Source organism: Danio rerio, chromosome 2, assembly GCF_049306965.1.
Source record: "Danio rerio strain Tuebingen ecotype United States chromosome 2, GRCz12tu, whole genome shotgun sequence".
In the NCBI taxonomy this organism is placed as follows: Eukaryota; Metazoa; Chordata; class Actinopteri; order Cypriniformes; family Danionidae; genus Danio; species Danio rerio.
In genome coordinates this window covers 45213479-45225004 of record NC_133177.1, presented here as the reverse complement: position 1 = coordinate 45225004, position 11526 = coordinate 45213479, and the positions used below count along the sequence as shown (strand labels likewise).

The 11526-nt window shown below is 34.0% G+C and overlaps 1 protein-coding gene across 1 annotated transcript; it reads right to left on the bottom strand.

The window, feature by feature from the left end:
* Window positions 1–1553: 1553 nt before the first annotated feature.
* ift57 (intraflagellar transport 57 homolog (Chlamydomonas)) lies at window positions 1554–11435 on the bottom strand. Its single transcript, NM_001001832.1, has 11 exons — window positions 11161–11435; window positions 9706–9880; window positions 9499–9617; window positions 8332–8422; window positions 5854–5922; window positions 4859–4978; window positions 4712–4783; window positions 3543–3674; window positions 3388–3450; window positions 1917–1983; window positions 1554–1819 (listed from the first exon to the last, which is right to left on the bottom strand). The coding sequence occupies exons 1-11, from the start codon at window positions 11295–11297 to the stop codon at window positions 1641–1643; spliced, it is 1224 nt and encodes a 407-aa protein (NP_001001832.1). The 5' UTR covers window positions 11298–11435; the 3' UTR covers window positions 1554–1640.
* Between the last annotated feature and the right edge of the window lie 91 nt (window positions 11436–11526).

Sequence of the window (11526 nt, the reverse complement as noted above, 5' to 3'; positions counted from 1 at the left end):
TTCCATTAGTTAACAAGGACTTTGAAACTCATAATTATGACTTAATGACTTTTGTTCTGAATAGAAATCCACTGTTTGTAAAATTGATAAAATAATACAGCAGGCGAAATAAGTATTGAACACATCACCATTTTTCTCAGAAAACATATTTCTAAAGGAGCTGCTGATTTTAAATTGATGAATGAAATGAAATGAAATGATGCAGGGAAAAAGTATTGAGCACATGAAGAAAGGGAGGTGTAGAAACTAAGGCAGTAAAAGCCCAGACAGCAGCTGAAATCTCTCAGTAGTTATTCAGAAATCCTCTGCATCCTCGTCATTGTAAATTAAAATTTGCTGCTTCAGTCCAACATCTACATTAGCAGAATGATGAAGATGAAATCAGGGTAGGCATTTCAGCAAGATAATGATCCAAAACACAGCCAAGCAAACTCTCAAATGCTTTTAGAGAAAGTCAAGCTGTGGAATGGCCCAGCCAATCACCTGACTCTAATCTAATAGAAAATACAAAATAAAGAGATTATAAAGATTTGATAGACGAGACTCGCAGAACCATCAAGATTTTGACTCTCTGTTGCAATGCATGTGACTTCATTCCCCATATGAAAGGCGTCTTTAAGCTGCCATCACCAAAAAAAGCCTTTTATATAAAGTGTTAAATACGTCTCAGTGGTTCAGAACTTTCTCCTTGTGTCATTTCATTGTTATTACACAGAACTCATGGTACAGTTTTTTTATGTATTTATTTTTATTTCTATGTTTGTGTTTTTTTGGGTATTTACCCATTTAAGTCAGGTTTAATTCCATGTCAACACCTCCTTTAGAAATATTATTCCCAGGAAAAAACATCACGTGTTCCAATACTTCTTTTCCCCACTGCATCTTCTATAGTAAAAAAAACCTACAGGTTACACAGGTTTAGAGCAACATGACAGGAAATCTAAATACTGAATAAACTCTTTATACATACATTTCTGCTTTTGACCACTAGTTATTAATGCTTATAATCTCAGAAGTACAAAAACTGATACAGACCCAAAATGTTTCCTCTGATATCTCATAGTTTTTTGTTTTTTTTGCCTGTGTCAGATTGTTCTTAATTTTGAATCACTTTATCCAATCTTCATTTGAATAGTCTTACACCACTCATCATCTGCTGCAAACTAGCCCTCTTTATACAAGAGAAATCCTGTAAATAATACAAATCAAAACAGGATTAAGACAAAAAGTGCATTGTTCTCCGACTGAACACAGACTCAACAAATGTTTCCTCAGGATGTGGACTGATAAGTTGTGCAAATGAACTAATGCAGTCCTTAACAATCTCTCATGTTTCTCTTGTGTCATGCGCGAGGATGACATCATGGAAGAGTTACAACATGTGTGCGTGTGTGTGTGTGTGTGTGTGTGTGTGTGTGTGTGTGTGTGTGTAATGCTGAAATCATTCCACCAACACCCCACTCTCTTTCTCTGGGGACAGTTATGTAAGGTACAAGTTTTACAAGTTAGAAGTTTCTAATGAAAGTGTTCAATTTATTATTCAATGCTACATATTTTGTTATTTACACTTAAAAACACACATTAAAAACCTTTATAGAAAATCTAGCACACTCACACATCATCGGCGGTGAGTGTGTGTTTCAATAAGCCTGCGCATTGGGCTCTAAGAGATGTGTAGCGTGCATGTCTCGGGTCATGTTGTTTTTCTCTCGGAGTTTAGCTTGAAGTAGCGTGTGCTCCACCACCCCCATCCGAACATCCATCTGCTCAATCTCCTGCTTCAGCTTGGTCAAACTCTGACGGATTTTCACTACTGGCGCTGCAGCACAAAACACATTGACACGTGTGAAGTAGCGCTGACATAAACAAACCGCACTGTCAATGTTGTTGTGTGTGAGAATGTGGTTTTACTGTACCTCCATCTGACATGCTGCTGCCTTTCTCTTCCATTTCCTGCTTGACTTTGTCTAACTCCTCGCTAATCTGAAGCACAAATATAATGAATATTACAATTAGAGAATTAATTAAAAGTGTTTTTTCACAATTCAAGGTCACTGCTTATGCTATTTGAAGTTATTCTAACAGCATAACTGTTCTGACAACACAACCTGCAGTGAGAAAACCTCTCATTACCAGAAATAGAGTGCATCCTGAAAATATTCATAGCACTTCACTGTTTCCACATTTTAACATTACAGCCTTATTCCAAAATTGATTTATTGAACTTTATCTATTTACCCAACATTCTATACACAATACCCCATAATGACAATGTGAAAAAAGAGTTTTTGAAACTGTTGCAAATTTATTAAAAATAAAAAACCTGAAAAATCAGATGTACATCTGTATTCACAGCCTTTGCCGTGAAGCTCTAAATTGAGCTCAGCTACATTCTGTTTCCACTGATCATTCTTGAGATGTTTCTGCAGGTTAATTGGAGTTCACCTGTGGTAAATTCAGATGATTGGACATGATTTGAAAAGGCATACACCTGTCTATATAAGGTCCAGGGTTGACAGTGCCAAAGCACAAACCAAGCATGAAGACAAAGGAGTTGTCTGTAGACCTCCGAGACAGGATTGTCTGGAGGAACAAGGCTAAGGAAGGTTACAGAAAAATTTTCAAAACCTCCACTTTGTTTTCAAATCAATGCATTTTGAGTGCCCAAAAGGACGCTGCCATGTAAAAACACAAACAAAACACTTAAAAATCCTGGTTTTGGCTGACAATTTTGTTGTGTTAATGACCCCTCAATCAATCAGCCAGCAATTTGTTTAGTCTTTTTTCTTCTTTTTCCTTGAAGCAAGCTAAATAATCTGCCAAAGATGAAAGCAAAATAATCTTATGTCAAAAGGAAAAAAAAAGATTATTTTGCTTACCCCATTTGCTAATTTTAGCTTTTTTTTTAAGGAAAACTCACTTAATTTGGCATATTATTTCTTTTAAAAAGATAATAATTTTTGCTTGTCTAGAAAATGCTTTGTGATTTAAGAATCCATAGATATTTAGACTAAAAACAAGACAAAAAAAAGAAAATTTTTAGAAAAGCAGTTTTTGCAGAGTCAAACAGCAAAATGGGCATAGCAGTTATTTAAAGCTGAAAAAACTGACATGATAAAATGGCCTATCCATTTCATTGTAGTGTCCTGATCTAAACCTGCTTAAAACATCTGAGAAAAAAAAAACTCCCCAAACCTGACCAAACAACCTGTCACAAATGAGAAATTGAGCATTTGCACGCCACAAAGATCCAACAAACCAATCAATTCCCCGATTGGCGAATCACATCCTACTTTAATTTATATGTTTCAGAATATTTGTCAATTTGAAATTAAGGAAGAAGGAACTACTGCAATTTTTTTTTAAAACATGCTAGCTTAGACTCACCTCAGCCAAAATCCTGGTTCTCTCTGTGACACCTCCACTGGCCTGCTGATAAAGCTCCTTCACCTGGGAGACAAAAGTGTTTGCAATTGACAACTCTATGTTTGACCACTCTATGAGTAATAACCGTTTGGGTTTTGATTGGTTGAGCTGTTCACCTTGTTGAGCTGTGATTGTGCTTGCCGGTATTCTGAAATAAGATGCTCGAGCTGAGTGTTGAGATATTTCTCACGACTGCTCACTTTCTCCAGAGTTTTGCTGATGTCCTCCCTCAGCTTAAACAGACAACCCTAAAAATATACACATATACATTTCAGAATTAGTCAATATTCCAGTGTTTTTTTTTGCACATAAAGCCTGAATTTATTTGATTGAAAAACAACAGTAATAGTTTGGTGATTCATTCATTCATTCATTCATTTTCTTGTTGGCTTAGTCCCTTTATTAATCCGGGGTCGCCACAGCGGAATGAACCGCCAATTTATCCAGCAAGTTTTTACGCAGCGGATGCCCTTCCAGCCGCAACCCATCTCTGAGTCTGGGAAACATCCACACACACATTCACACACTACGGACAATTTAGCCAACCCAATTCACCTGTACCACATGTCTTTGGACTGTGGGGGAAACCGGAGCACCCGGAGGAAACCCACGCGAAGGCAGGGGGAACATGCAAACTCCTATAGTTTAGTGAATTTATTACAATTTAAAAGAACTGTTTTCTATTTAAAAGTGTTGTTTATTCGTGTGATTGTAAACCATTAATGCTCATTTGTATATTTGAATTACTATCATTAATGACCAATTATTATTAAGAGTTATTATTAATATAATAATCTTTGAAAACAGTTTTAGCTACTTTTTTAAACCTCAATTGATCAATGTTACTAAATTTTTAGATAAACAGAATTTTCAAAAGAAAATTATTTACTTTAAACACAAAATTTGCAACATTAGCATTTTCTTTCCTCTCACTCAAATCAATTTAATACATTGTTGTTTAAAAATATTAAATATTATTTAATTTACAATTATTGTAAAAAATATAATTATTTTGTAGTTGTACTTCCCAAAAGCAAAACTGAATTTCACACTGCAAATAATAGTAAAGTTTTCTAAATACTTAGCATGTCATTGCAGAAATAATTTATACATTTTTAATTACTTGAATGTATTTGTAATCAGGTAAATGCTGCCTTAGTAAGAACCCTTTCTAAACATTTTTACAAATCATATTTTTAAAATCATATGCTACACATAAATTTAACATTTCTTATTATTATCTAATTTGCTAACTGTTTAAACACATCTTTGACTGATGGATGACCTTGGCATCTTGCAGGGATGTGTTGATGCCATCTTGATGCTGATGCATTTGATCGAGGTGAATCCTCCAATCCTGAAACACAGTAACCCGTTACTCAATCTTCAACCAATGAGTCTCTAATTCACCTTTCATGCATCAAGCATCAACCTTATTGTCAGTGCGGATGGTGACTTTAAGCTGTGGAAGAACTCGCTCCACCTCCAGATTCCATTCGGCAGCATCAACATCTGACTCCAAAACCACTGCAGGCCTCGAACCACTGAGCTCCTAAAGACACACACTTCTACTAGTTATAGAGCACTTTACATACAGGGTTCATACACATTTTTACTACTAAAATTCCATGACTTTTCTATAAACTGTTTATGACCTAATGTTTCATGTAATGTCTACGCATGCATAGATAATATATAATAAAAAAACTGCACTTTCAAATTTATTTTAACACATCATAAAACACGCAACAATCTTACTTACTTACTCCCAGGGCCATTTATATCGAAGATGATATTTAGCCGCACCATATTGGTGTTTCGTAACATCTAGTTTTTATAAGGTAAAACTAGACCCCAAACCCCCAACCTGGAGGACCAGTACACACATACACTATGGACAATTTAGCTTACCCAATTCACCTACAACACGTCTTTGGACCGGAGCACCCGGAGGAAACCCACGCAAACACGGGGAGAACATGCAAACTCCACACAAAAATGCCAACTAACCCAGTCGAGGCTCAAACCAGCGACCTTCTTGCTATGCAACCATGTCACCCACACGCAACAATCTATTAAGTTTAATTTAAATTTTATATCTATGTAAAGTTTATTTAATGCTTACACATGTTTTGGCCAAAGACAGAAAAAAGTATACAGTAGACAACTAACCTATAATTAAGTATACAGATATTTGTTAAACTAATTTTCATGACTTATTCAAAACTTTGAGTTTTTCTGTTGCTATGTCTAAATTTCATGACTTTCCCAGGTTTTTCCATGACCGTATGAATCCTGTATAGATTATAATACGTAGTATACTCATTTTCTTAGCTTGAGTTGATGCTGCTAACTTAGTATAAGGAATATTCCATTCAGGTTTGCATAATGTATTTGTGTAAAATGTATTTTTCAAACAAGACTTACGCCATTGGTTCTGGTCTTCAGTGCATCTAAATCCAGTCCATCTTCTTCCTCATATTCCTCATCCTCCTGCTGAAAATGCACATTTTAATGAGTGTGTCTGTGAGTCACTGTCACTCACTTTACACATGAGTCTGTGTGATTCAATGTCATGTCTTTCTGCATTTCACCTTAGTAGTGATTTATATATATATTAATAAGCATTTATATGATATTTTCTATTTTTGTTGTGGAAACATAATCACAACATAGACATTCTGCCAAATTGTATTCCATTTAACTTTTTATTATTATTTTATTAACATTTAATTAGACCTTAAAGCTCAGCACTTTCATTCCGCTATCATCTTTTAAAAATTTTATCCAGTCAATAGATCAAGATCATTGTGCTTGTTTTTAGATTTTTTGTTTGTTTTATATGTTATTATCTGCATTTGTGAAATTGTTATTGTATTGTGTCTCTACTACTTTGTACTGCATCGGCATCTTTTTGTTGCCTCTTGGCCAGGTCGTCATTGTAAATGAGAACTGGTTCTCAATTGACTTACCTGGTTAAATAAAGGTTATTATATTAACTGTTCTGTTTAAATATCATTTGATGTAGAAAACACACAAAGCAAGGGATTATGTATACTAGAAGAATATTGATATTAATTATTTTAATTGATCATTTTTGCAATAAATGGCCTTTATTTTTCTGAGCAAAAATGAAAATCACATATTGGAACCACAAATTACAACAGACACCACTAAAATGTTTTAGTGACTTTTTATATACCAAAAAAATGTTGTCAGGTACATTTAGAACAAGACTCATTTAATGACATAATACAATGCTCTACTTAAGGAATAAATCGCTGCTTCAAAATATAAATTAATTGTCATTTTAAGCTTTTATACTTTGCCAGTGTCATTTAAACCACTGGATTTTATCCATTTGTCAATAAGAAAATTGTAATTAAAACTACAATAAAATTGTGTGTGATTACTTAGTCTTTTATATATTTTAATAAGTAGAGATCTGTTACACTGACTACGTTTACATGGGCATCAGTAATCAAATCCGAGTAAGACAATAACATGATTAAGATGTTTACGTGAGTTGCTTTTTACATGTTCCTTTAATGATCCTGTTTTACATGTTACAGCACACAATTTGATTAGCTTCATTACGATATCCACGTTTCCTCCAGAGTTTCATGTGATTTTGGATGTTTTGTTTTTAATGTGTTGACTTTAACTGCAGTTTGGCACTTTCACTTTCATTCGGGAACATTTCATGCATGTTCACTTTGTTTACTACCGAGAGGGCATGTCCGCCAATGATGCCTACTTTAGTGTACAGAACCTGCATGTGAATAACATTTAATAAACTTGTAAATAACGTTCAGTTTGTTGCTCAGAGCGATTGTTTGGGAGCTGCACAGGAAATATGATTTGCATGTGTGTGTTTTTTTCACAGTGGCAGCGGCCATGAGCCGCACTCATAAGTGAAATTGAAACCGGCACACACATCATTTAAATGATCATATTGTGTTTTAAAGTTATGATTACAACAAGTATTTCATGTTTTTTCTTTCATAGCGAACACAAAGAGTTGTGCATGCAAATAAATGTTTACTGGGTCTCTGATAATTACAAATGTTTCATTAAAAATGGTCTAATGTTGTCAATGATAAATGATAAGCATATGTCTCAAACACAATAATTCAACTTTAGAATCATGAATATGATGTGATCATTTTACTGTGAATGAACAAACAGGGCAAATTTAAATACTGTTCAAGTCCATCATTCCAAATCTATACAAAATTTAGCATTTTAACGAACAGTAGACCTAATAGACCTAATATTATTATTATTCCATATGTTTGAGAATTAGCAAGAATAATAGCCCACTCATATTAACCTTTATTTAACATCTACAGAATCATGAGAAAATCTGAAAAAAGATCTTGATTTTAAGCAAAACAAATAGTGATTCTCATTTTAGCCTGAATCGTGCAGCCCTAGTGTATAGACTATCCTGTTGCAAAATGTGGCAAAAATCCTACACGATGGTAATAGTTTGATTGTGGTGTTTACATGTCTGTGCTGCACTTCAATAACGCGACTTAAATCAGCATACTCCACACGTCTTAATCTGATTTCTGTTTAATTCGATTATGACCTTTATCAGATTAAAGTAATCAAAAATCGCTGTTTGCATGACTCTTAATCAGAGTATTGTTTTAATTATATTAAAATCGGATTACTGGTGTCAATGTAAACTTACTCGCTGAATGGTGATGGAAAATTCTTTCACATACATTTCGACCTTTTAATTGTTATTGATCACAAATGGTAACTACTAATATAATTACACAAATCCTGATCTAAGTTACTCAGTCCAAGTTACAATAAAACCACTTCTCTAACAGTAAATCTTGACAGACATCAAATATACCTCAGGCTGATTTTTTTTTATTAAGAGTGACTTACTGTCATCTCCTCTTCCACTTTACTGAGTGTGAGTTCTGCATCATCTTCCTGCACACACTCATCCTCCACCTCCACTGATGGGTACAGCGGCCTGACAGACAGAGAATACAAGCTCTAGATGTGTTTGTATACAGTAAGAACAGACAGTTAGACAAATTCGTGGTTCTAAAAGATTTCTGTGCCCCTAAACCACCATAGAAAATGATCTCAACCTGTTGTAAGCTCATATGTGTGGTTTAAACTTTGTCACTTCATGCAATTTTTTTATTTTTTATTATTATGAGGATGTTTCAAACACAAAGCCTCCAGGAGCCTACATATAAAAGCATTTGTATCCAGAATCAAAAATATAGATTAGATTTGTGTAAAAGCGAATACTATTTAAATAAAATAAAATGTATCAGATGCTTTAGTCAACATAAACTAGTTAAATTTGTATATAGAGCAGATTTGAAGATATCCAAGGAATCATATTAATTTAGCGAAGATGCATTCATGTGGTCAAATGTACATGGCACTATTTGAACAAATCAGATAGCTATGCAGTCAGCAAAAACGCATGAAGTGACCAAGTGTAAACAAGCCCATAGTAGGGGCGGATTTAACCAATAAGCAAGGTAAGTGGCCGCTTAGGGCCCCAATAAATATCTAGAAGTATAGATTATACTTATAAACTATATATAAAACATAATTTCTATCATATTTTGTATAGTGAGATATTTTGTACATAATTAAATATTATTTAATATACAGTAAAATCTTATATTATTTTAATAATGTAATGTTTTGTAATATTAATATTATGAAACAAAATATCCAGCTCCCCTATCATGGAGCAGTCCAGCAGTAAATCTATGATTATATATATATATATATATATATATATATATATATATATATATATATATATATATATATATATATATATATATATATATATATATATATATATATATATATATTTGTTATCGTATGTAAAGGTTGTAAAGATTGCATTAAGATAAACCATAAAAAAAGAAGATTGAGTTACAGAAAATAAATACATTTAAATAAAAAAAAGTAGAAAAGGTGCATCAGGACTTGGGCCCCATGGCTGAAGTTGCCTAGGGTCCCCGATTCGCTAAACCCGCCCCTGCCCATAGTGTGTGCTGTTAAATATATGTGTACCTGTTCCAGGCAAAACCTTTACTCTTTAGTGCCTTTTCTACCAGCTGGTCTAGAACATAACAGACATGCTCTCCAGACCCAGTCTTCAGCTTAGATGGGGGGAAATCAACCTGGCCTCCCTACAAATCACATACAGATGATAATCATAAACCTAAATGCATACACCCATACACATTTGTGAGGGTGTAATCAGTGTTATCGCCTCACCAGGGTTCGAAGTTCAGACAGGATGTTGGAGACTGTGGCGTTGGGGTCGTCATACTCCTGTGGTGTGTCGAACGGTCGCCCGCATAATGTAATCAACCAGGCAGCAATTACACTGAACATATAGAACTGCTCACCGGGATTTGACAACACATGAGGGCTGGAGACAAAATAATGTCTGAAAAATACAGAGTATTAAGGCAAAAGTTGAAATGAAAAATCAGTCATTATTTCCAGTGCTCAGCATGTATAAGTACACCCCTCACAAATCTATCTTTTAAATTTATATTTTGAATAGGAAGCTATACAGTATTATATTTGTGCATATACATTAGATTAGTCAGTACTGAAGCCAAATCTAGAACTTATGTAACTAAATAAAACTAGTACAACCAAATGTATATGTTATAGAAAAATATTAAATACAATTTTTAAAAAGCAAAAACAAGAAAAAGAAAATAAAATTTAGTTGAAATTTTGTAATATTTTGCTTGAATTTAATTGTATTATCTTTCAGTTTATAAATATGTTTGGTGAGCAAAATATTATTTATATAAATATATCTGTTTAATAAATCTGCTTTGTTTAAATGCACCAAAACACATTGCCTATATTCACTGAAGATATATACATTTTCAAAATGTGGTGTACTCACTGAGCACTGTACTCACTCTGATGTTCTTATTTACTTTTTCTGATGTCTACGTTATAACACGCAGTCTCTTTGATATCAACTTCTTCAAACATTGTTCAAAAGTATATTATCCTGACATGTTAGAGACCTTAGTTCCTCTTCAGAATACAACATAAGATATTTTAGATTAAATCTGAGAGCTCTCTCATCTTCCATAGACAGCAATGGTTCTGAGTCATCCAGAAAAATAACAAAAAACATCCTTAAAACAGAAATACGCCTCCAGTGGTTCAATCAGAATTTTATCAATCTGCGAGAGATGCTTTTGTGTGTACAACAAATAAAAATAGCAACGGCTATTTCTGTTCTTATTCTACTATTAAACTTATATTAATTTAAAGGTCTTAAACGTGTGAACACAAAAGAAGATATTATAAAAAATGTTGGAAAGCAACAGCCACTGACTGATAATATTTTTGTCAATATAGTTTCCATCATTCTAGTAAATGTTGACAGAATTTTCATTTTATGATAATATATGATAAGTGGATTTTACTATAAACTGACGGCTAAAAAGTAACTCTATCTACTTTGCAACGTTCATTTTCTTACAGGTTCCATATTATAAAAGTGAATGGGGACCAGAAACTAACTTTACTCGTTTACCAATGTTGTCCAAAATGTTATCTTATATGTCCAACCGAAGAAAAAAACTCATCCAGGTTTGTAAAACCCGATACTAAATTCATGATGAGAGATTTCACTTTAACTGTAATGCTATTTACATCAAATACTTTCTAATCCACATTCCGAGTCTCTCTTACCTGGACAGAGGTTTGATGTTGTGTTTGTCCAGAACGTGCTGCTCATAATCGAGAACCTTCAGTTTATCCAGCAGATCCTCCATCAACACGAACATCTGATAGACAGAGCCCGGACCGCGCTCTTCCTCCTCCGCCATCCCTCTCTCTTTCTCTTTTCACATTTAACAATCTTTACTCGCAAAGGGAAATTAGTTTAAAGCTTTTATTAACACTGCAGGTACGAATACAGACAGATATATACACGGCTATTCTGCAGCAGCGGATTCGGGATGTTGTAGTTACTGTCGTCAGGAATGACGTCACACACAGCGACGGCCATGACAGCAAACAAAGTAAAAGTATCTACTGAATAGTCACAGATAATAA